This window comes from Eublepharis macularius, chromosome 6 (genome assembly GCF_028583425.1).
Source record: "Eublepharis macularius isolate TG4126 chromosome 6, MPM_Emac_v1.0, whole genome shotgun sequence".
Lineage (NCBI taxonomy): Eukaryota > Metazoa > Chordata > Lepidosauria > Squamata > Eublepharidae > Eublepharis > Eublepharis macularius.
The window spans coordinates 86,102,429-86,128,639 of NC_072795.1; the positions used below are offsets into that span (position 1 = coordinate 86,102,429).

The following is a 26,211-nucleotide window of genomic DNA, read 5'->3' on the forward strand; positions in this document are numbered from 1 at the left end:
GTAGTGGTTAGTGTGTTGGGTTAGGACCTTGCAGACCCAGGTTTGAATCCCTGCTTTGCCATGGAAGCTTGGTGGGAGATCTTGGGCCACTCATACTCTTTCAGCCCATCCTACTTAACAGAGTTGTTGTGATGATAAAATGCAGGAGAGGAGAATTATGTAAGCCACCCTGGGTGCCGAATGTGGAGAAAGGTGGTGTATAAATGAAGTAAATAAATAAAGATAATTAACCTGTTTTTTTTCTTCTGTGTGGTCTCTAGGCAGTTTCACACATGGATGATTAGCAAGTTAATATTTTAGGAGGTGAGAGTTGCCATCATCTCAGGAGAAAAAAAAATGTCTTGGTCCAAACATTAAGTGCGTAGTAGGAGATTCTCAGTGGTGCTGAACAACAGAATTTTGGCAGTGGTACACACCCACAATCTGAGGAAGGATGAGACAACAGATGCTGCTTTGATCTCTTAGTGCCACCTAAGAGATCAACAAGATTTTCAGGGTATAAGTTTTGAGAGTCAAAGCTCCCTTCTTCAGGTATGATAAACTGGTTATGTCAGAGCAAAGTATAGCCTTTCCCTGGTGAAGAAAGGAGGGTTTTGCCTAAGGGCACAGAGTTTTATGTGCACAGCAACAGAAGTTAAGGGAACTAAAGATGTATCCTAAGCAAAAACTTAGATACAGGTTACCTGCTTTAGCCAGGTCTGAATTAAGGAGAAGTCCAAATTTGTTAAGGATAACTTGGAATGAGTGAGGCAAGAATGTGATGACTTTGAAGAGGGGTAAGTACAAGATGAAAAAGGACTATTAACAGCTCAAATGCAACTGAACTGTAAACACTGTCAAATCATCCTAAAGGATAAATAATCAAGTAGGTAAGTAAACCAAAACAGGCTTGAAGTGGTGCTATTGTGCCATACAACAGACTTGTTTCGTGGAATCAGAAATAGTTCTTTGACACTGCAGGCTATCATTTGAACATTCTCCAGGATAGGAGGTATATTTGGAGATTGTGGTGGAGCATCATATCGTTCAATGAGAAAAAGATGCAGTCACGTAGGAAACCTAAGCTATTGCCCCTTGTGCACTTGCTGCAGTGCTAATATGTAAATCGTGCTACTAGGAGATGATTAAAATGATGAGGTTTCATGGCATCATTGATCTTAAGGTCAAGCTAGAAGTGATGGCTTCCCTTGGTTTAAACATGTCTCTGCTGAGATCATTTTTAATCGATCTGTCATTTTTAAACACAGAGCCGCAAGACTCTCCCCTCTCCAGAAAAGGTGCACAGTGGGGCAGCTCTAGGTGTGTGATCTTCCTGGCCAGTCAGAAAACGAAGCTGCCTTCTTCTGAACCACACCTGATCTATCAAGATCAATGTTGTCTACTCTGACTAGCAGCAGCATTCCAGGGTTTCAATTAAAAGCTTTTCACATCACCTTCCACTTGTTACTCTAAAAAAACCCTGTTCACCTAGAACCATCTGCATGCAAAGCAGACACTCTACCACTGAGCCACAGCCCCTCCATGCTACATTTAATGCTGTATCTCCCTGATGCCAGGATCAAAGCTTCCCAGTCTTCTCATACACATAGTTTCTCTTGCTTATCGAAATGCAGCATTCACACAGAGTGTAACTTGGATCAGATATTCCAGCCTTCTCACTTCATAAGAAAAAAGCCATGAGGAAATGCATCCATTTCATTCCCCCCAATAAGTATTCAATCTACATATTGGGGGGTGGGGGGAGAAGGTAAAACAGAGGATCATAACAGGCATGTGAAGCAGCTTTTGCTAGTAGGTGGGTAGCCATGTTGGTCTGCAGTAGAACAGCAGGATTTGAGTCCAGTGGCACATTAGAGACAAGATTTTCAGACTGTAAGCTTTCAAAAGGCAGAGCTCCCTTCTTCAGACACAAGCCTTTATACCCCAGCCAAAGCGGGGTGGGCTGTTACAAGGGAAGGCATAGAATGTAAAGACACAATGTAGTTTGATTAGAACAGAAATTAGCAAATGTAAAGAAATAAGAATCCTAAATCTTGGTTTGCCCCGCCCCCGGCGGGAGGTGTCCATTGGTTTGAATTTGTGAATAAACCCCATTTCAGCATTTTCACATTGTAATCTCCCCTTGAAGGGTTTGTTTGTTTGTTTTGAGGACAGCCAATTTTAGGTCAGCAATGGAATGTTGTGGAAGAGTAAAATATTCTCTCACTGTTTTTTAAGTGCTGTGATTTCTAACATCAGTGTTTTTTAGACTTGTTCTTGTACAGGTGAGGGAACTGAATGTTTTTCTGCAAATACCAGAGTTAGCAAGTCAGATGGCAACAGAAGGCCAAGTAGAACCTGATATCCTGTTAATAGGTATTCACATCAAGGGTGTTTTTTTTTAAGTAAGAGGGAGCAGTCTCCCCCCGCCCCCCGTCCCCCGTCCCACAATGTGAAAGGGAATAGATTAGGGAAAACACACTTTTATGTGACCATTGTGATCATACATTTCATTTATCATATACCACAGTCTCATTTTCCAAAGCAGATTAAACATTTAAGGTAAACATTTACTGCTCTACAAAAATAAAACTAAAGCAGCCTTCAACAGTCTGTGTTCCGTTTTTAATTTATACTTGTCAATAATGAGTTCTGCTGAAAGGCTACTGCACATTTAAAGAGTCTGCTTACCTTAATGCAGAGTAGACTCCTAAAGACAGAGAAGAATAATCAGGATCATAGTAGAGGTACACAGAAGAGACACACTTTGGAAGGATGTCAATGACACCCACAGCAACTATCTTTCCATCAATCCAGTACTGCTGATGAAAAGAACCATAGCCAGAATCAGGACCATTGGGTGGACTTTCTGCCTAGAGGTTACAAATTAAAATATAATTATTAAACTTTTAATAATTCACTTATCACTGTTAACAGAAAAATACAAGGACAGAAATTTTAAAATTCAGAACAACAGCCAAGCCTGGTAGTACCTTAAAGACCAGCAAATTTTTTCAAGAGTATAAGCTTCCATGAGTTAAAGCTCATTTTGTCAGTTATTTGACTCACAAAAGCTTATACACCTTAGAAAATTTTGTTGGTTTGAAGTGCTACAGAACTCAAATTTTGTTCTACTACTATAGACTAACATGGCTACCCATCTGAAATCATAATGCAAAACCATGGTTTATCTTAACAATGGCTTGTTTTTAAAATCAAAATTCACCTCAAACTCTGAAAACAACATACACTCACAAGTTTCCACTCAAACAATATATGCAGGTGAATTGCATTTAAAGCAATTTTCTGTACAGTAAAAGCAAATTCCAAGCACAAACAGGTGTGAATGCTTACTTAGATCAGATATAAACGGGGAGGGAGTTGCAAGAAACACTACATATCTCCAAAGACAGGCAGCAAGGAGTACTGAACAGGGGTACACATGGAAGAGCTTGTTTTCTCTCCATCCAGCCTCTCCCTCCCCCCCCCATAGTTTCTGTGGTATTTGTGCATGCTACTGTGGAGGTCAGGAGCTCAGGTAATCAAGGTACCTAGGGCTTCATTGGTGTTGCTTTTTTCCCCTAAGGGATATATGGAAGGAGCATGCTGAGTCATTGTGTCTTTAAGAGCAGACCAGAGTGGAGATAGACTGACTCCAACGTGAGGTGGGGAGATGCTTGGTGCTAGTGAGATCTGGATGAAGGAAAGAACAGTTTTGTTTTTGAGCCACTCTTGCTAACTGACTTTGTATATGAGGCAGGTATGGAATATCAGTGGGAAAGAAAGCAGAAGCAAGCCAGGAGACATAATACAAAAACCACCGGACTGTCTCCATCAGTTCCCCAATGTTTCCATCAGAAAAACTGAAAGAAGTCTTTGGGAAAAAAAACATTTTCCCCTCAAAATTTTTCTCTGTTCATGTGCTTTTTTTTTTCTGGACCTTAACATCTTCCCTGTGGCAGATTTTAAAAAGAGAGGCTAAGAGAAGTCCAAGATTGGTAGGAGAATAAACAACTGTTGTCAGTGAACAGGGATGAGAAAGCAGAGAGATTCCGGTCCTTCCTGGCCTGCAGACCCAGCTGCTAGGGACAAGGACCGCCTTTGACGCTCCAGAAGAGGAATGCCGTAAGGCTCACCTCTGCCATCTGGGCACTCAAGAGTTGGGGTGGAGCTGAATCCTTAAAAGGTGGCTCTGCCCCCTGGCCCTTCAATGGTTGCCTCGTGCTTGGCCTAAGAAGAGCACACCTCAAGTTCTCTCAGCCAAGCTCTTCCAAGTCTGGCTTTACTGAAGGCCATCAGATCTAGGCAGCAGTAGTGGCCTTGGAGAAGCTGTGCTATTCTCCTGTTTGCTACCTTCAAACTCCAGGATGAGAGCCACAGCCCAGTGCCAGGCTCAGTGGTTTGGCAGAGACTTTTCTTTTTTACATTTGGGGCCTCTATATCAGTTGGGAGGGCTAAAGCAGGGTTAGACCCAGCCCCTGTAGGCCTCTGGACTACCTAGGCTTCTCTCCCTCCCCCCACCCCTCTGTTTTCACTTTATTGGGAGGGAGTACTTCCAGCACCAACAGCAAATGTCTTGCAAGTGGCCACAGCGGTGGCTTGCAGCCATCTGAGTTGTGGATTGCTTCACACATTATTACTACTGGCCTAGCAGGGGTCTACATGCCCAGGGTGGATGCTGGTAAGCCCCTCCTTTGTTTTTCCTGCTCAATTTTGCTGCCTTTTTAAGGCCTAAAGAACTTCTATTAGATTGGTAGGGGAACAAACAACTGCTGTCAGTGAACAGGGATGAGAAAGCGGAGCGATTAAGAAATTAGGGACTGACCATGTAAAGAATAGAGATGAGTTGGAAGGAGCATGTTGCGGTACGGTCATAGAAATTTGGAGACATGAATCCTCATTTAATGGTGCAAAAGCCATTACATGAATACATTACAAATGCAAACAGAGCAGATTGATGTACACTTCTCTGAACACATGAAAGACATAGATCACATTAACAGTGAAAGTGTACAATCCTTCTCTAAAGGGTATTTATTCCTATAAAAAGCTCAAAGTCTTTACAGTCTTTTCCCTAGATACAGGAAAAAGTTATTCTTTACATTTGCAGGCTGCATTGTTGTCTCCAAGAACATTTGTATTCATTTTTAAAAATAAAGAGCTATAGCTCAAGAATTAAATAAAATTAGTGAAATATTACCTTGCTATAGGCAAGGGAGTTGCCTTTAAACAGTTTCTTTAAAATTCCAAAGAAAACCAGAACATAGTCACATAAGGTTTAATTTTCCTTTGAAATTATTTGTGGCAGAAATGAAAAAGGAGCTAAACACTTTCTGCTGAGCACGTGGAGAGTTTGTTTTAATATGAAGAATTTCAAAAATCCTTTTGGCCTTGGATACACAACCCTTTTTATTTAGCTTCGTCTAATTGAAAACATCTGCAAGTAGTGCCACACAAAATTCAATTGAAGATTCAAAACGTCAATTTTTTAAAAATCTCAGAAGAAGAAACACAACCCAGCATAAACCTTACAGGGAAACGTACATAATCATCCATGTAGTGATACGAAACAAGAAATATAATGGGAATATGCTGCTTGACTTGATAAGGTGATAAAAGTTCTTTCTCTATTAACTCTAATGATCCTGATTAGCCTTCAGCTTGGTGGAATGTAAACGGGGTGAGGGGTAGATTCAAAAGACGAGAAACAAAGTTTCCACACATGGCTTCATTCAAATGGCAACATATCAAATTACTGGTGCAATTACTATAACCTGACAATTTCATTACATTCTTGTGGTAGTTAACTCTTTAAGACCTACAACAAACAAAGTCCTCTTACCCATCAAAACTGAAGTAATCTGAAGCTTTGGCCTTAAAAATAAGCCATTACAGACTGGCACCAAAATAGTCAATTAAAATTTTTATTCTAGCATAAATGTGGTACCACAAAATTACATTATTAAGAAGCACAGAATGAAGTTGAAAACTTTAGGCTTCTTTGATTAACATTTAAATTATAAATGAAAGAGCTCCCTAAAATAAAATGTTTCTTTCTACATCACAAAGAGATTTTCTGCTTTGATAACTTCAAATTAACTTTTTGCAAAGCAGAGCATAGATTTGTTCTCTTAACCATCCCAAAGTGACCTAAATAAAAGAGGTTAACATGTATTTTAAGTAAAGTAAATAAAAATACTGAATAAACATTATGTAATGGTAGAAGCTGTGCCTTCTAAACACATGTAAAGATATGCCTTAGGCTAAAGCTTCCAGTAACCAAGGGCATCTCTAAGTGAATGTTCCCTTGCTGGCTCAAATCTGCAGTTTGAAAACTGTTTATGTTGAAAGAGAGAAAATGAATATATAGCATGTGCCTGCTTTTTTAGTGATATACCTAACCTCAGAAAAGGTCCATGAGTTTCTGGTATGCGCTGTCGTATGAACTGCTTCCACTATCTAGTATCACAAAAAGCAATCTGCACTATATATTCTGCATTAGTACCAGTTAAGATTGGCCAGCCACTGACAGCTGCAAAAATTAGCACAATAACCTATCAATCCAGTGTTGATGGGCTTAAAATTCTCATGTTATGGCTAATTAAGAAGATCAGACATACTAAGTTCAGTCATGAACCCAAATGCCACATTAAAAAGCAAAGCAAGCAGGAAGATGAGAATGGAATATATTGCAGAAGTCACTCAAGCAAGACAGCTAAGGAGGAGTAGAGTATAGTCAATTAAAATTTTTATTCTAGCATAAATGTGGTACCACAAAACTCTGGGTTAGTTTTTTTCTTCAAGTTTCAATTTTAACTGGATAAATTGTGAATACAATGGGAAGTAAACTTTGTGTCCTTAAAACATTAAATTCAGTAAACTCACAATCCCATTACTCATCTTAAAGAGACAGCACCGGTCTGGAACGAGTACAAATAAGCTCATTTACTGAACATTAATTTATCTGATATTTTGGGTGTTCCTAGAAATACGGTAGTCAGTGTATACTGAATAATTAATTAAAAATAAAATATATTGCTCAATACTGAAGTTCAGCTAATGTATCCCATAGCTATAGCATTGGATTCAACAGCTGAAAACTGTTAGTCACTATGCAATATATCTACCAATAAGAATCTCCATTCAAAATCTTACCAGTTAAGTACATTCAAACTCCCCATGGCTACCTCAATTGCTGACTGACTTATATTTACTACTTTTAAAAAATATGACTGTTCTTTCAGCTTGTATTCACACATTACTGTATGGGATTCTTGTATTGTTAGGCCTAAATTGTGCCCAGTGTGCTCTTCTGTGTGTGCAAGCTGAGGAAGGACTGCAGCCTGCATGTGTTATCCTTCAAAACGTATAAATACAATTAAGGAACCGTATACAATACTATTTTAATGGATGCCCCCAAGAATTCAACAAATTCTAACACAAATCAAATAGGTGCTGACTGAAACTGTGAAAATTTAATTATCTCCAATCATGTTACTGCAGACATCAATTATGTTAAGACAATGTAAACATTTAGGATTAAGATGATTTCATACCTCAAGTGGAGAATCACAGAGGAATCTTGTGAACTTTATTTCAAATATTTATTGGATGTCCAAGTGTTTAACATGAAATGAAACACAAAGAGAGAAAACAAATTAGTTTTTCTTCAATTCATTAATATCTAATTTATTATATAATTTACAAGAATGTAACTTAGCTTAATGCTTTAGTAACAATAGCAATGAATGTGTAAATTAAATTTACAGATCATGTGGAAATGGCTTCTCTCCCTGCTCCCTACCCCTACCCCCAAGCCATGCCTAGAAATAACATGCACAACAATTTCTGTATAATATGAAACATCAGCTTTCATAAATTTACCTCTTAGAAATCTATTTTGATGTTTTATTGTATGAAAATGGCTGCATATCTAATCTATAATGAACCAAGCCCACTTTAAGCACTGCTTACTAGGCTTCACAAGTTTATTACCAAGCAGTCACAGAGGTGTTGTGGCAAGGCTACAAAGTATTAAATTTAGACCTTGACATTTTAAAAAAATTAAAATTGGAGAATAGTCTAAAGTGAAAGAGTACCCCCCCCCATTTTACTATTCTGATGTTGAAAAATAAGTGCTGTGCTCATATCATCTTGGTAGTGGACTTTCTTTCTGTGGGGCAACATACACCACATAAAGACTAGCTAGCTGTCTTAACAAGGGCTCAGTGACTCAATTCTGCTTATGCTCAGACCAAGTATGATTTGTCCTAAGTGGTGCACCAGGAGAGACTGTTAAGTGAAGGGAAGGAGATGCAAGTGTGCCTCAGCAATTGAGCATTTTACTCAGTGCATAACTAGCTTCTTATCACTTGAAACAGTCTCCTCAGAGGTTTCCGCCCCCCCCCCCTGCTATTCTGAACACCTGGTCTCCCACTACAGTAGTAATATTCTGTGATTAACAGAATTAGAAGTAGGAATCTACACTCAGAAAACAACTGCTGTATATATGCATCCATTTTCATTTCAGAAGTGCAGTTTTACTGCACAAAGTACACAAACAATACTGATTCAGTACTGTGACTGCATCTTTACTATTTAATACAGTCAGTACTTGAAAATCAAAGCAGATTTACATAATAAAACTCTTAAAAGCACACACACACACTCAAAAGAAGATGCCACAAATAAATAAACTTTTAAAACCAATATAACATAGAAGTCCAATGGCACCTTAAAGCCTAACAGTATTTATCTCAGCTGTTCGCAAAAGCTCATGCTGGAATAAATGCTGCTTATCTTTTGTTACAAGAGATCAACACAGCTACCCTTCTAGAATTAAGATTTAAGAGGTCTAATTTTTTGAACAAGAACTTTTTAAAAAGAAAAACCACATAGAAACTAGAAAAACCACATGCAACTAGAAAAGACCGCACTGACAAAATTAGTTTTTCCAAGTAACATTTTAACAGACATCTTCATGCATCAGTGCCTTTAAATCATTCAACTAATATGGAAAATGGCAAATATATTATTACTGCAGGGACAGGAGAGCTAGACCACTAGTCAGAAAATCTTTATTGGGGGGCACAGTGGGAGGGCAACCCATTGTGTGTCTGTACAGAAATGCCATGCTTATTTTTTTAAATAAATAAGTCAGTCAAGTGGTTTATCACCTAAAACATGTTTCGAGTTTATTAGAAAATATCATATTTACATGTAGAATATATATTTGGCATTTATACAGCATTTTCAGTACTCAAAATTGTAATCCTTACAAAAACCAATAAGGTAGGCCAGCAGAAGGTTGTTCACAGTCAATAGCAGATACAATAGCAGCAGGGGGCAGGGTGGCAGATGACGTCAATTTAGGGTTGCCAGCCTCCAGGTAGTGGCTGGAGATCTCCTGGAATTACAACTGGTCTCCAGGCCACAGAGATCAGTTCACCTGGAGAAAATGGCTACTTTTAGGGGTGGGCTCTATGGAATTATGCCATGCCATGGTCCTTTCCCTCCCCAACCCCTCCTTTCTTCAGGTTTCACCCCCCCCCCCCCAAGATCTCCAAGAATTTCCCAACTTGGAGCTGGCAACCCTACGTCACTTCTGGAAGTGATGTCACACCGGGCCTGGGAGTATGCGCGCACACACACAACACTTTAACACTAGTGAGTCCAGTTTTATTTTCCATGCCATCTGGCAATCCTAACCCTCCCTCCCCACCACTCCCAGCCTCTCCAATCTAGTCAGGAATAGACCACATATGTACTGACGAAACAACTTTCACTTGCTTAAAGAGTAGAGAATTGCTTTAAGAAGAGGAAGCTGACAGTTTTAGGATGTGGTACTATATTGCATGAAAATTGCACCATACCACAAAACTCACAGGGTGACTTCAGGCCAATCACTCCCCCTTAGCTAACTTACCTCACAGGGTTGTTGAAAGGGTAAAATGGAGGCGGAGAGACTGGAGGAAAGGCAGGATTAAAATACAAAAAGAATGGTGTTGCAGATCCTTGGCTCACTCAAGTTTGGTCTGACCTTCCCCTACTCTGAGGTAAAAATTTTCCTCCAAAATTGTATGAAGCTGTTTACTGGGCTGGGAAGCCTTTAGTCACGTGGTTGTGTTTGCAGCTTCAACTTTGTTTATTGTCCCACCCTTAAGGAGCATATCGGTTGTGCAGTTACCCAACCAAGTTTACGTAGAGGGAAAATCAGGGATTTGCATTTCCCTTAGAAATGAAACTGGCACATGAAGCTTGTGGAGTTTTAAAAGGAAACAGGTTTATTTACAGGTAGGTTGGATAGGTAGGAACGTAGGCAGGTACTTAAAAGCTGAAGTAGGAGGGTTTTGTACAGATTACTTTACTGGCGTGAGGCACAAAACACTTCATATGGTTTAATTTCTTAGGTTTCTGACTTAGATGAGAAAGGTTGGTGTTACCAAACCTGAACTCTTTAAAGTTTTCTTTTTTGGACACTCCTTCAAAGATTAGGTGCTCCAATTTACGCACACACTGAGCATGCCTTCCGTTTTACTGTAGACCTCAGGGTACTCCACTGAGTTAAAACCCTCTCCAGATACTGGGCAAGAGTTACAGTTACAAAGCTACTTCTTTCCTTTGGCCAAAGGGGAGACTCCTTTCTCCCGTGGCCCACTACAAGATCCCAGATCTCTTGTTTCTTAGCAAAAGTTAGTGGTCTGTCTGTCCCACTTTAGTACAAGGACTAAAAGAGCTTCATAAACAATGTTTTTACTGTAAGGGTACACTTTTCCCTTTCTTCCTTACACAGAGGACTCTCAGGCTGACCTTCTCTGGTCAGATGCCAGGCTCCAACTCCTCCAAACTCTTCAATTAACTCCAATTGTCAACCTCTCATTCTGTTAGCATTAGCACCAACTGTCAGCTCATCATTCTAACTCCAACTGCCATTCTCTTTCAGGCTAGTCACAAAAAGGGAATGGGATCTGTCAATTATCTTCCCTTCCTGCTGCTTTTTCAAGCCTTTACCTCTTGCTGGATGTGGCATTTGGCAGTCCTGACATTTTTATGTCGATTCCGTCATAAATGGCCATTTGCAACATTCCATGCCAAATTAATTACATTCATAAGAAAAGGCAGAAGAAAGGTTTACTTTTTACAATTTAAAACACAGTATCAGGCAGTTACCCCTAAAGCTCTCCTATTACGGTTCTCAGCCTGGCACATGCAAGTAATAGACAAACTGGAAAAACTAGGGTCCTCTACATACTGTCCAATTATTTTAGGAGAAAAAATGACAAACCAGCATCCATGAAAGAAACATATATTAATGACATTTTGGAGATATACGTTTCTCTCTTTTTCGTAACACTAGAATTTCAGACTACCAAATAAAACTGATGGGATGTAGTTCAGAACAGACCAAAGAAAGTATTTATTCACCATGTAATTAACTCATAGAACTCATTGCCACAAGATCTCATTGTTGTTATAATCTCCATATAGTAACACAGAATATTACAGGCTTTCCCAGACAAAGACAGCCCTCTGTTCTCAAGGGACATATAATCTAAAATAGAAAATGTGGGGAAAACATCAGAGGGACAGGAGAAGGGATGTTTTGGTGGCATGTATTTAGGGCTGTTACTAGTATGAGGTTTCCAAGATAAGCCAAAGGTCAACAAGATGGGCTTTAAGGAAAGAGTAGGGTTGCCAGCCTACAGGTGGGGCCTGGAGCACTCCTGGAAGTACAACTGATGATCTGAAGCCATCAGATCCCTTAGAGAAAATGGCTTCTTTGTTGAACAGAATCTATGGTATCCCATCTTCACTAAGTTCCCTCTCTATCTCAGACTCTGCGTTCCCCAAGCACTACTCCCAAATCTCCAGAAATTTCCCAAGCCTAAGGTGACAACCCTAAGAAAAAATGGTGAGAGAGAGAGAAGGCACCATATCCTGACTTAGGGAGGCAGAAGTAAGGGAGCAGAAAGGGAGAATAGGGGGGAGATGTGATGTAGAATACAAGTCATAGGCAAGAAAATAAGGAGAAGCAAGGGCCAAGGAATAAGCCCACAGTGACAACTTTAAAAAAGGATTAGATCTGCCAGCACTGCAGCCTTACTGGGCAAAGCCATGGTGCTCTTCCCTCTCCTACACTCACTCATCACCAGCACAAGAGCAAGCACCAGCAGCCCCACCACCTCCCTCCTCCCAGTCACTCATCACCGTCTAAAGGAAGACTCTGCCTATGTTGACGAAGCAGTTGCCTGCCTGTTTGCACAACGAGCCATGAGGTGATGTGGGTGGAGTGCCCATGCTCAAGAGCATACTCATGTGGTGCTTCCCGTGCAGCAGGACTGGCTGGCTGGAAGCATGGGGGGAGCAGGCAAAGGTGAAGCCCCACTGTCCTCTAGAAGGGATCCAGTGTGCCCTCCTCCTAAGTGCCACAGCCAGCTCTGCAAGCTGCTTAGCAAGACAGTGAATGACTGCTGGCTGCAGAAGAAGAAATTCCAGCTTTCCTTCGCCCAGCATTCACTGCTGCTCTCTACCCAGTGGGGCACATATAGGAACATTAATTAGTGGGGCAAGCCACATTTTGGGGGGGGACATTACACCTGTACACTTCACCGTGGCTACAGCCCTGAGAAGAGCACTGGCAGGCAGATTGTTGCTATTCCCTTTGCTGCCTGCTAATTCTCCCCACAAGCTCATTCCCCTTCATACCCACACTCACATATACAGCCAAAGTAGAAAGAAACTAACTGGAAAAGGGGAAATTCTCACCTCAATGGATATTACCTGCAAGTGCCCTTCCACTGGTATTACAAACAGCAAGTCTTTGGGTAGGCAGTATATAAATCTTTTAAATAAATTCTTATATAGGGTAGGAACTATGTGTTTGCCTCATTTACCACCCTCAGACTATGTGGGTCAACTTGTGTTCAGAAGTCGCAATTAATCAAAAATTCTAAAATTTGCTTGATAAAAATGCGTGGGTACATTGAGCTGTTCACAAGATTAAGATGCACCACAAGGTAACCCAAGGTTGGGGTGAAAATACCTCACATTTATTGCTGTGACCCGGTTCAGATTCAGTACTAATTCATTGCCACCTTTGTGCTCCTTTTCCATGGTGCAGTGTTAAGATTGTACTAGTATAACTATATTTAACATTTAAAGTTAAACCACAGATTTAAATCAACCTCTGGATGAAGACAAACATTAACTGTCTCAAAACAAATGGGTTTCAGTTCCTGGCTTAAAAGTGACCTATAGTTACACTAAGGCTCAGTTTCAGTTCAGTTTATTCAAGCGTAACAGCCCAAAGGCCACAGAAAATAAACAAACCTTAAGAATTAAAAATAACAGTAAAACAAAACTTTGCAATGCCCACAATGCAGCTTTTGCAAAGGATAATCAGAAATAGCCTTTTACAAAGGCTACTTAATTTTAAAGAGTCAGAAGGGGTTGAGTCAGGGCTGGAGCACCCATAGAGGCCAGGTAGGCAGTGGCCTCAGGCGTGGGGTGCCCGAGGGAGCGCTGGAGGAGGCGCAGAGGGCAGGAGTGCGTGCCACAAAGCAGCAGCCTCCTATCCCTCCCGCCCCACGCCACCGCCACCGCCACCGCCACCGCCAGCACAAGCCCCCGGCCGGACACAGCCGCCACGGGCAGGCATCTGCGGCGGCGCAGGCAACCGAGCGGGAGAGCTCGGAGACCGCCTGCTGCAGCCATCGGGCCAGTGGCGACGTGCGCACGCTCCCACAATGACGTCACGTGTGACATCATCACGCAGGCCGGTGCGCACGGGGGGAGGCGCAAAACCTCGCGCCGTCCCTGGGTCGAGTACTTCAGTAGCCTTTGGGGAGGGGCATGCTTTGGACAGTGGAAAAAAGTATGAGACAATGAGTCAACTATAGCCAAAGACCAGTCACAGATGCACTGATCTGAAGGTGTCCTGAGGAAATGGCCCTTCATCTGGGCTGTTGGCAATGCATTTCAATGTGTGGTCATGTATTACTGCCTCCGTTTTGGAACTGCCGGCATATTAAGATAATGAGGCAAGTCAAACTGAGTACAACACTTAATTCCTGCATGGAATGGAGAATATTTTCACGCAGCATCCTTCTGAAGGGAGTCCCAGTCCTGTTTAAACAGTTTCTCTATAAGTGGTGCTCATCTTTTTTCAGTTAAAATTCTTGTTTATTTCCATGTCCACAGTTTTGTTCCATTTTGACTAACAGTGCTCATGGGCTGTTGATCAAGTGAAGACTGGAAGGTTTTCAGAGCTTTGCAGCCTGTATTTAAAGATGACTATGGCTTTCCAGATCAATGTTGAAATTTTTGAAAGGCCTAATTTGAGTTGCATGACTGTGGAAGCTATACATGGTGGTAGAGCAAGTATTTGTGGAAAAAGGTTAACTGGAGCTTGTCAATTTGGTCTACTGGGCTCAGGAACCAGATCTGGGAACCTTACAATATGAGTAAGCCTTGTATGCCTTCAAAAGGGCTGGCACATATTGAGCTCCTCGATAAAGAAGAAATTCCTTAAAGCCAGTACAGCTAAACTGAATTTCTGTTTGAGATATTGAACATGTTTGGACCAAGATAAATTTGACCGGAACACGATTCCTAGATATCTAAATTCATTGACCAGTTGTAATTCATTTGCACCAATTTTCCATCTATTATTTATCTCCAAGAGTTTGCTATTACAATAAGCAATGAATGCTTTTATAGAGTGCTTTAGACCAATCTGAGTTCTGGAGAGCAAGACAAGGTCGTCGGCATATAGCAAGGCGGGCACTAGATGATTTTCCAGACATGGTACGTGGGTGGAAATGCCTTGCATGCTTGGAACAAAGTAATTTAGATGTAAGTTGAATAGATGAGGTGCAAGGACACAACCCTGTTACACCAGGGCAGATAAACATAGGACTATATTTTATTCTAACCAAAACATGCATGGGAAGAAAGGAGAGGACAGTGTTTCCAATTACCATGGTGGGTGCTGGCAACTGGATACAGAGACATCTGAGCCAGACCTTTTGTTATTTTAAATAGATCTGTCACCATTTTTATAAAGTCTGATCAATACCAAAATGTATGCAAGTTTTTAAAGGTTAACAGTACAACCCTAAACAGTTATATCCTTCTAAGCTGACAGACTTCAATGTGGTTAGAAGGGTATAGCTCTGCTTAGAACACTAATAGTGGCCCAACTGAGCACGTGAACAAAAGGAATCTTTTTTTTTTAATTAGGTGTGTGTGTAGGGGAAAAGTGTTCACTTTCTTGGGGGGGTTTGCTGTTCAGTTTCAGCCAATAAGTTACTTGAAAGCAATGCAAGAATTATTTACTTTACTTTGTTGAAGACATCCTGCTGAGGGGCAGAATATAAAGTCTGAAGCAGCTCAGTATTTTCATAATATATAATTACCACCACTATTGGATTATTGGTAGTTTGTATTTTAGATAATCCATGCTAAAATTACAAAAAAAAATCCCCAAACACCAGCAATAACAAAAGCCAAAACCACAAAAAACCTAGAACCGTCATTATGAATAGCAGCAATATTGCCAGTTTCAGATCCAAGGAGTGTGTACATTCTAGCCCACAAAGAAAGGTAACATTTATATTGCAGTATTTTCAAAAAAGTCACTCATCTTCAGCTCTATCAAAAAAGCAACAGTAAAATGCATTTTAGACTTTAATGAATCAAGAATGCGCCTCCAAAGATTTATTTTCTTAAGGTTGTATAGTTTTGTTATGTTGTTTTGGTCGTACTTCAGTGTGTGTGTAGCTGAAAGAAAGATCTAATTAACCTACCAATGGATGGTAAATATTTAGACAAGCCCTTTGACAATCAAAAGGCAGACTTCTGTAAGCCTTAGCCACTGCCAAAGACAAGGGAACAGTGTGATGTTTAGTTTGCCCTTTCAGAGGCATTGACAGCCAAGGTGTTCAAGAGCCTGAGTAAATTGCAGCTTTACAGCCGAAGCATGGGAAAATTGTAAGTTCCTTTATTCTAATTATATGTCTGATTTCTGAAAGGAATAATGCAGTTTCCAAATATCCACTTAGATTTAAGAAAAAGATTGAAAGGGAAATTTCCCACTACCTGCTTTGTTTTTACACAGACCAGGTAATCTTTACAAATATAGTTAAAGCAAAAAACAAACACCACACCCAAACTTGGCAACAGAGGAAGAACAGAATAATATTCACATCTGTCAGACTCAATTTTGACTTTTCATTTATCAGTGAACGTCAAAAAGATTTCTCATATATTTTGGTCACCTTTAAAACATGGTCGGACAACATTTTACCACAAGGCACTTTAAAGTACTTCAAGATATATTAGAAGAGATGTCACCATTTCTAATTTTGATATACTAAGTTTTTGCTTGGAAAAGAAAACATCTTTTCGAGACTTTATGCTTCACAAGAATGGTGAAAGGGACTCAAAATAGTTTGTAACATCACTCACCACAGTCTATACAGTATCATACTCACATGTTCTGCTGGATCATTTGTTCCATTGTGGCTGCTACTTCAGAATACTCAAGTCAACAACAAAAGAAGACTAGAAAAAGCTGCTAGAAAATGGCAACAGCCAGAGGTTCAATTACCATTGTGGTATACTACAGTCGAAGCTGATTTAAATACCCGTCATGAAGTCAAAAGTGACAATTTAATATCATATCAATGGATATTTGTTATAAATGATTCAAATATCTAATCAGTCTTCATGTTTGATCAATAAAGTGCACATGCAGATAAAGTGGACAGTTATCATGAATACACATTGTTCCAGACTTAAAATGCAGTTCTAAGCAGAAAAACACCCTTCTAAGCCATCTATGGATTTAGAAGAGTGTAACTGTTAGGATTAACAATAACAAAAACAGTAACAACTGCGCTTATATACCGCTCTTCTAGACAGATTAGGGCCCCAGTCACAGTGGTGAACAAAGTTAGTGTTATTATTATCCCCACAATACAGCTGGGGAGCCGGGGTTGAGAGGAGTGGCTTACCCAAGGCCACCAACTGAGCGCATAGCAGTAGTGGGATTCGAACTGGTAGAGCGCTGATTTGAAGCCAAACCAATTGACCACTGTGCTACAGCAGCTCTCAATTGCCCTGTTAGTTTTACCAAATTTCAGTATTATTCGAGCTGTTCTGCTAACTAACAGACCAGATAAATTCATTTTTCTGATGCAATAAGATCTATGTTGCTTTAGGCTTCTGGGTGTATTGTAATCTGCACAGTAAAACTTCTAATAAGGTTTAAAACTTCTAATAAATAAGGTTTCAGCATACCGTTTTACATACGTTGGCTCACCTTGAATAATTAAACAAACTCAGAAGTTGTATTTTGCTTTATTTGCATAGCATTGTATCTACATTTCAATCTACAAGACTGCATTAAGAAATGAAGTTCCAGGTTGGGAAATATTAGCAACTGAATAGACTCCTATTGCTATCCAAGTAAGAATCACAGCATGTTCATATCTGCTGCCAAAAACGGAACAAAAGACATCCTATTCCTTTCTTGTTCTATAGTTTCAAGTATCAACATCCTATAAATCCTATTCAATGTGGATTAAAAGGTTAACTCTGCTGTAATTCCCCCACATATACAAACACACTCTCTCTCTATACTTCCCCAATGGGATCAGGGAGTGTGGTCACGATGTTTACAAGTGTGTTTACAATGGTAAACACAGAGCTGGAACCCTGCAGGGAGGTTGCATGAGACTGGCAAAGAAAAGACAGACTGCAGGGGAAGGCTTAAGCAACCTCCTCACCAATAGTTCTCTGCTGAAAATTACCCCTTTCTGAATTTGCTTTTGCTAAAAACAACTGCATTTGGTTTAAACCCATGTATTTGCATTCAACAAGTCATTCGGGACTTGACTCCTCGAGTTGCTATATTAAATCGGCCAGTAGGAGGCATAGATATTTTTACCTTGGAAATTTACAAATCAACTCATATTGAACATTACTCTTCTCTGAAACCAAATTCTAGGTCATTAATGTGGCATAATTTGATGTGGGCTTACCAACTTTTTCTTCAATACTATTTGGAGAACTTATGACCTCTTGCAAAAGTTGTGTTTACTTGTTACTTGATTATCCCCTGATAATTTGAAGACATAAGTGGCACAACAGAAAGCCTATCCATCACATAATGAATCAATGCTGCAATATTTCTATAAGTACATGGCAGAAAACCAGTTGAGTATCTAAAGATTTAATTTAAAGCCTCCAGATCTCATGCTCCTTTAATGCATGCTTTCTTGAAGCAAAGGGCTGTCTATGCAACTATCTGGTCTTCAAGAACTTCAGAGAACACAGACGGTGAAGGAGGAAGCAAAGATTCAGAGATGGTATGTGCTACCTGAGGAATAGAGCTGCTTCTACCTTCCCTAGAAGACCCCCTGCCTTGCGTCCCTTTCTCCCACATTATCCCACTGCATTTTGGGATTAAGAAAATTCAGGAAAACATGGTGCTTTATTGAGATTATGGCAGAGGTGATATATTTTTTACTTATCTGCACACAAATATTTATTTGGTGCTCTAAAAATTGAAGATTCACAACGTAACTCATAGATCAAAAAAGAATGATGGTATAAACAAATATAGATAAAAACCAATAATCAAACTTAAAAGTCTTAGGAGCTAGAACACTAAGAACAGCAGTAGGTTTTTTACTATACTAAAATCACTAAGAAGTATCAAATTGCAAAGATATATGTGTGCATATGTTCCTGCATGCATACACAATCTTACAACAAAACATTTTTGGAGCAACTCAGCCTTTATTGTGAATGATCTTTATACCACCACCCTGCTGCTCTTCCATTTGAATAGTTGCTGCTGCAGTGCCTGATATAAATAGCACTTTTTTCCTTTTAGGAACAGATCTGGCTACACATCAACCTTATCACAGACAAAGTGAGCAATCCCTATGCAAGGACCCCTCTATACACTCAGCCAGGGAAAAACTCGTTATTGTTGGATGAAGGAGGAAAAGAAGACAGTAGTCTCTGAATTTTCATTAAAGTTCAAGAAATGTTGCTCTGATTCAGTCATACATTCTCTCTCTCTCTCTCTCTCTCTCTCTCTCTCTCTCTCTCTCTCTCACACACACACACACACACACACCTGGAAAATCTAAACAGACTTTCCCATTCAGTCAAACACTGTGTGCAATACAGCTCAGCTATTCCACTGCTCATGCAGGAGCTCCATGCCCACCTCAAAGCTTCCTCTCACACACCTGGACTGCCTATTGCCTAACAGAGTGCAAATAAAAAATGTTTTTTTAATATTTTAAGATGTAGATTTCTTCCAGACATTCACAGCTAAACTTGGAAAGAGGTTGAAAGGGATGGAAAAAAGAGTTCTTACACAGATCAATATACTCCTTTTTTCTTTAAACCAATTTCCCCGCTTTTACTTTCATTTGTTTTATTCTCCATATTTAGCATTTGACTGTCATTTTGGGGTAGATAATAAAGAAGGGAGTGGGAAGACAGCATGGTATAGCCTGATCTTGGAAGCTAAGCAGGGCTGATATTTGGATGAGGGACCACCAAGGAAGACTCTGCAGAGGAAGGCAATGGCAAACCACCTCTTCTCACTTGCCTTGAAAACCCCTTGCTGGAGTTGGTTGTGACTGGACGGCTCATACGTAAGTAATAAAGAAAGGAAAAGACTATTTACAACCAGTTTAGTCACATTACTGCAGCTTTTTAGACAGTGAATATTTTGTAGGCCTTTAAATAAACTCTCTTCCAAAACAAATATTTGACTAAGCCTAAGGTAAGGGGGGTGTCCAGTTTTGCAGTGGAAACTGAGCAACACACTATTTTTTTTCCTATAAACTTGTCATTATAAAATATGCCCAAGTTGTGGAGTAGAATGTTTGCCTCAGTAAGTCTAAATAGCAATAAAATTGTTAACCGTGGCTATTTGTGAGAACTACTGTCAGACTTATGATCATGTATGGAAATGTTTTCTAACTGGTGTAATTGCCACTTGGTTTGTTTTGGTTACACTGCAGATGTAAACTGTTTCTTCAGAAGACACAGACTACCATAAAGGGACTTGACCAAAAGTTAGTTTAACAAAAAGAGCATTATGGAAACAGCACATGGCAGCTCCCAAATAGTAACTCTGTTATCGATGGGAGCAACTGAAGGCAGAAAAAAATATTCTAAAACTTAAAACATCTTAATTGGATATAAAGTTCCAGCAAACAGCATTAATAGAAAGCAGTGGCTTGTTTAATTCTGACCTTTCAATCCTGACAATTTAAGGAAAACATTGTAGAATTATAAGTGTATTCCACATACATATATCCAGAGGAGTTAGCCGTGTTAGTCTGTAGTAGCAAAAACGAAAAGAGTCCAGTAGCACCTTTAAGACTAACCAACTTTACTGTAGCATAAGCTTTCGAGAATCACAGTTCTCTTTGTCAGATGCGTGACGAAGAATCACAGGCCATTTCCACACACGTTGAATAATGCACTTTCAATGCACTTGCGCAATCCTTTGGAAGTGGATTTTTTGTTCCACACATGGAAAATCAGTTTCAAATGTTCACTAAAGAGTATTGAAAGTGGATTATCCAACGTGTATGGAAGCAGCCACAGTCACGCATCTGACGAAGAAAACTGTGATTCTCGAAAGATTATGCTACAGTAAAGTTGGTTAGTCTTAAAGGTTTCACATACATATACTTAGCATATTTGATGTTACTTCTGAAAGAAATGGAGATGCCAAAGTAGCTCAGTAGCTGTACAAAATTACTTTTGCACAATTTTTTTTGATAAAATATCTCAAATACACTCTGATATGGATACCAGCTGTAATATAGGCAAGGTGGAAGAGATACTTAATACACCGTCTGGTCTACTTAGAGACCATTTTGACCCAGGGGTTTTCCAGAAAGGGTTTTCCATCAGTTCTGGCTACATACTGCTTCAAATTTATCCCGATTGTCACATGCATTTTTTTGTCTTTAGTTTTTGTTTTGGATTTGGAGGGGGGGAGTTCCTGGGGTTTCCCCCCCCCCCCGGTTCTTTCGAGACCACCTTTACCCCAATCTTTTTTTCCCCATTTTTGTAAAATGAAAACTGGAAATTCGGATAATCTGCTGCATGTAACACTGGGTAACAAAAGCCCTGGGGGCCCAGGGAAGAGAGGGCTGGCACCTTCTGATGCCAGAAAAAGCTGCTCCAGGCTCCATCCCAACAGAAGTCAGTTTGACAAACTGGTGCCAGCCTCTGCCTCCTAGCGCTCTGGGTCAGCCAAGGCTGGGCACTCCAGTTTGGACTGTGTAGAGTCTTACATCCCATGTTATTCAACCTCTATGTAAAGTCTCTAGGAGAAACCACTGGTAGCAGGTAACACCCAGCTCTATATCTTGCTGTCCAAATCCCATGGTGTTGCAGTAAAGTCTTGAGCTGCTGCCTGACAACTATAGTGAGCTGCTGAAATTGAACAAATTGAAACTGAACACAGGCAAGACTGAAGTCATGCTGGTTGGGAAAGACATCATGTTCTACAACTTCGATGGGATTCAAGCTGACCTTGTAGACATGGTTAAGTGCCTGTGGGTTATACTGGATCTGGGATTGCTGCTGGAAAAGCAACTTAATGCCACTGCAAAAAAAAAAAAAAGACTTCTTCCAACTCAGTCTAATTCAGAGGCCCAATCAGGCCACCTGGATCCATGCCACAGTAATATTATGTCAAGACTACAGTAACATACTATACACATAGGTCTCTCCTTGAAGTCAACTTGGAGACTCAAGTTTGTGCAGAACACCACAACTTGGTTATTATCAGGAGCTAGACAATCCCATTCTCTGTCATGATCTGCCTGATGAGGTTAGGTGGGCCCCCACTCTCCTGGCTTTCCACAAACTATGCAAAACTGAATTATACAGGAGGACTTTCTTGCACAGATAGAAGGGCTGTAAGGAAATGTTTCAAAGAAATGCACTGGTAAAGAGACAGAGACTGTAGACTATATGCTGGTTGGGTGAAGATTAAAAGGAAGAAAAAGTTGCAGAGTTTGATATTAGCACGTTGGAAATAAGTAGGCAAACTTCTGTGGTTTTAGCTCTAGAAAAATACTTTTACTACATATCAGGGGAAAGGTTAGATTTGGTAAGAAAATAAATATCTAATTAACTCGCTATATCTTGATGGTTAGAGAGAAAGACGGAGATAGACTGAGAACTGAACAAAGAGCAATAAAACCTTAGTATATGTTGCTAGCTAGTTGCTCCAAATAAACTGATTCATCCAATAGACAATTCTAGATTCCTTCAATAGGACTAAAGACTCCCCTTTCTATGGCGGGAACATTTACTCGAGGGCCTATGTGGTCCTATGCTAACTAGATATCTGACTAAACAAACAGAACAACAATTTAACTCTTTCATGACTGAATGTAGGACACTTGCAAAAATCCCAACAACCTCTTCTCAAGTGACAGAAACTGAAGTTACAAAGGTTCATCTTCTTGCGTAGCTGTTCTTCTCAGGTGGTTTGATGGGGGTGTCTTCAAATGAGAAATTGATTTAAGTTTGTCTATGCCAAAGTCCTTGAGTAGATGAATGATCCATTCAAGCTCACAGCAGGCTTATGCGTCAGAGATACATTCAACTTCAGTGGTAGACTTGGTGACTAGAGATTGCCTTTGGCTTGGACCTTTCTGAACCAATACTCCAACCTATTCCTGTTTTTAACATTTGCAAGGTGCTAATATGCTGAGGCAGATGAACCACTCAGAAGAACAGATGTTTATGATGTATCAATCTACCTTGTCCTACTATGCATTGGTGTTCAGAGAAGGGAGTCCTTTTCCAGAAATATATTAAATTTAAAGAACAGACAAAAGCATCAAATATTGATGTCATAGTATATAGTCATCAGGTGTTAGAAGGAGATCAAACCCTGCTGCAGATTCAACTGTTTGCACAAGGACTTTATCGTCTTTTGTCATACTGTGTGGCAAATTGCTTCAACCTGTTTTTACCTGAGCAGCCAAAAATGTAGCAGCCTGCTGTGCTTCCTCTAAACATCTTTCCAAAGTGGAGGCTTTATGTTGGAGCCATATTGGACACAATGATAACTTGTACTAACTCTTTCTGGAGTCTGGACTAGTAAGGGCAGTGTCTAGGTTCCCCTTTTCCATTACCAAACTGAAATTTTTGACCCTGCTTCAAATAGATGTATTGGTAAAAGGACAGGGACTGCAGACTATACTACTGGGTACCACCCATTAGTGAAGATATGCATCCATGGGATTTTCCACATTGTTTAATATGTCAAGTCAAATTGCTTGCTTTGTTTCTGCAGTGTTTCATATCTATGCCTGTTTTCACATTTCTGCAGTCCATACCCTATCGTATTGTTTGATGAATGTCCCAGTAGTTGAGTTTCAGTGAGGAAGGTACACTATACATAACAGCATATAAAATAAATAAAATCCATCACAGGGAATTCTATTTCACTAAGGTGCTACAGCAATGACTAGCAGCCTACTTAGCTGTCAAACATTTTATCACTGTCACAAGAGTGTTAGTTGGGGAAGTGGAGAATATAAAACTTCGTATCTAGTGAACTCTCAGTTAAGTTTTAAACTCAACCTCCAACATCAATGAAAGAAAGACAGAAAAAATGAGACCTGATGAATATAAGTAGTAGTAAAAGTGAGCGTATAAAAGAACAGGGGCAGAGTATTTGGGGTGCTTAAAGAAAGTCTCTTTAAAACCTATTTTCTTTGATTGCTTCAGTAGATTCCATATATTGTTGTCATGCAGTTTATGACAGAAAAGCTACAGATGGGTTGACCCTTTAGGTGCTATGTTATGTTGAGCTGTATCAGACAGACAAACAACTTTCACTGAACTGATTCTATTCAGGGAGCTGTTATTCAAGACTGCCTTATCTATTTTTTCTTAAAACGTTGGGGACTGGTGGTACATAAATATGCACAAAAGATCACCATGAACACGCACAGTGCTATAGACAAAGAGTATCAGAAAGTTTTAAGATGGATATTATATTAATAATCTTCAAATTTTTTATCTGAAAATATAGAGTACACAAATACTAAGATGTTGTGTCATTCCTTTCAAAAGCCATTCCATTTTCAGTTCAAGTACTATGATTGATTTCTTAATAGGGAGGTTTAATATAAATTACATACAGAAAAGAAAAATACTGAAAGCTCACAAATAAGGTGAGCTAAAATAAAATAATATATTTTAGACCTGCAGGTCCACGGTAAGTTATTCACTTTTAATACATAAATCAAAGTTTAAAGAAATGACTGCACGCCTTCCACCTGCATTTTGGGAAGAACCAGGTATATTCTGAAAAAAAGTGAAACCAATACCTAGTCAGTATACTACCTTCCATTCCAATTTTTTATTCTAATACATAAAGTTACCACATTGTAAATCTTGCTTTCATCATAATCTAACATGGGGCTATACAAATGCACTGTGTCAGTCCTGGAACCCAGGAACTTTTATTTCAAGTAGTCCAAGGAAACTGCTTTGACAAAATCTGCCAAAATATTTGACATGCAGCACAATGAAATAAATTCATGTTCTTGCTGACTACAATATTGCTTTTTAAAAAGGTCAACCAGCCATCATTTATTAAATTTATACTAATACTGCTCTGTACAGAAGCAGTTTTCTCTAGGACTATTTTTAAAACATACAAATATCTCTCTAAGACAGAAGAGAGTACAGCCTGTACAGTGAAATCCTAAACAGAGCTACTCCAGTTTAAGCCCATTGCTTTCAATGGGCTTAGAGCCAAGCTACAAGTAACGCCTGATACAGGTTGGACACTTGTCAGCTTCCCTCAAGTTTTGATGGGAAATGTAGGCATCCTGGTCTTGCAGCTGTAATGGAGAGACAAGCTGTAAAACCAGGATGCCTACATTTCACATCAAAACTTGAGGGAAGCTGACAAGTGTCCAACCTGTGTCAGGCGTCACTTGTAGCTTGGCTCTTAGACTGGAGTAACTCTGTTTAGAATTTCACTGGTCAAGTACTAACTGTATGACAAATATGAATGCTGAATACTGAACAAAAGTTACAAATGAAAACTGCAAGTATTCAACCACTGAACAATTTGTTGACTTCACAGCTTCCAACAAAAATCAGTCTATATCCTGTATTAAAAACCAGCACATTTTAAAAGTATGTAACAAAGGACATTTACAAACTGCACCATTTGAAGTCAATTAAAGTATGCTAGTCCAAATATTGAACTATTCTGAGAATGTTATACAACCTTGGTTTCTAGTCTTCAGAGCACCCCCTGTCCCCCGCCCCGCCTTTTCAAGAAATAAAATATTGCAGTATTATATTAGGTACTAAATTAAGCCAGGGAATCAGTAAGATTTTTGGATCACAAATGTTTAAAGAAATACAAATCAACTATTTATCAAAGCACTGAAAAAATTACTAGCCCTTTAAAGTTTCTTATTTGAACAGAAGTTGTAAATTATAAAATAAAAATACATTACAATTGTATTGACACTCAATATTCATTGCCCCAGAAGATAATTTAAATAAATTTTAAGACTTCTGAAATTTGATAGCAAAAACAGATGAATTTGCACTTATTTAACAGAAATAGATTTTCATCACCCTTTATCTTTTAAGGTAGGAACCTAGAGACTTAATATTACATTTTCAATATATCGTATCTAGTTACCAAACTGAAATGTACAGTTATACCATCCTTTAAAAAGTTCTATGTGGCTCCCATGTTATAGCCCAGAGTAAGAAAAAGAGATTTTTATAAAACCCTACAGAAACTCAGATAAAACCTAAGCACCTGTAAGAAACTGAATGACTACCATGCATTAGTTTGTTCTAAAGTAGTTATGCCATTCTACAAACCTACGTAGAATAGGACCTTGCTTGAATTGCTACGGAGCATAATCGTCACATTAAAAAAGCTGCAGTTAGAAAACAACAGCAAATTTTAAATGGGGGGAACTCAATATTTAAACTGTACCTATTTTATAAAATTGAGTTGAAAGTGCTTTAGCAGTTCCTCCAATCATTTTACACTGACATTTCCAAGAACTAGAATACAAACAATTTCACATGCATTATATAAAAGCAAAAATTGCTGGATGCAATCAAAAGGAATAATAAAAAACATAAAGAGACAACTCAGAATCAAGTAAAATTGTG

At 39.4% G+C, this 26,211-nt stretch overlaps 1 protein-coding gene across 7 annotated transcripts in view; it reads right to left on the minus strand.

Annotated features, from left to right (window-relative positions):
- Window positions 1-26,211, minus strand: part of ATE1 (arginyltransferase 1) — a 114,549-nt gene that overhangs the window by 66,789 nt on the left and 21,549 nt on the right. For all 7 annotated transcript variants that reach the window (XM_054983030.1, XM_054983034.1, XM_054983031.1 and 4 more), the window contains 2 exons: window positions 7,536-7,568; window positions 2,671-2,852 (listed from right to left, as the gene is read on the minus strand). In XM_054983030.1, coding sequence (XP_054839005.1) covers window positions 2,671-2,852; window positions 7,536-7,568 — 215 coding nt within the window. The remainder of the gene's footprint in view (window positions 1-2,670; window positions 2,853-7,535; window positions 7,569-26,211) is intronic.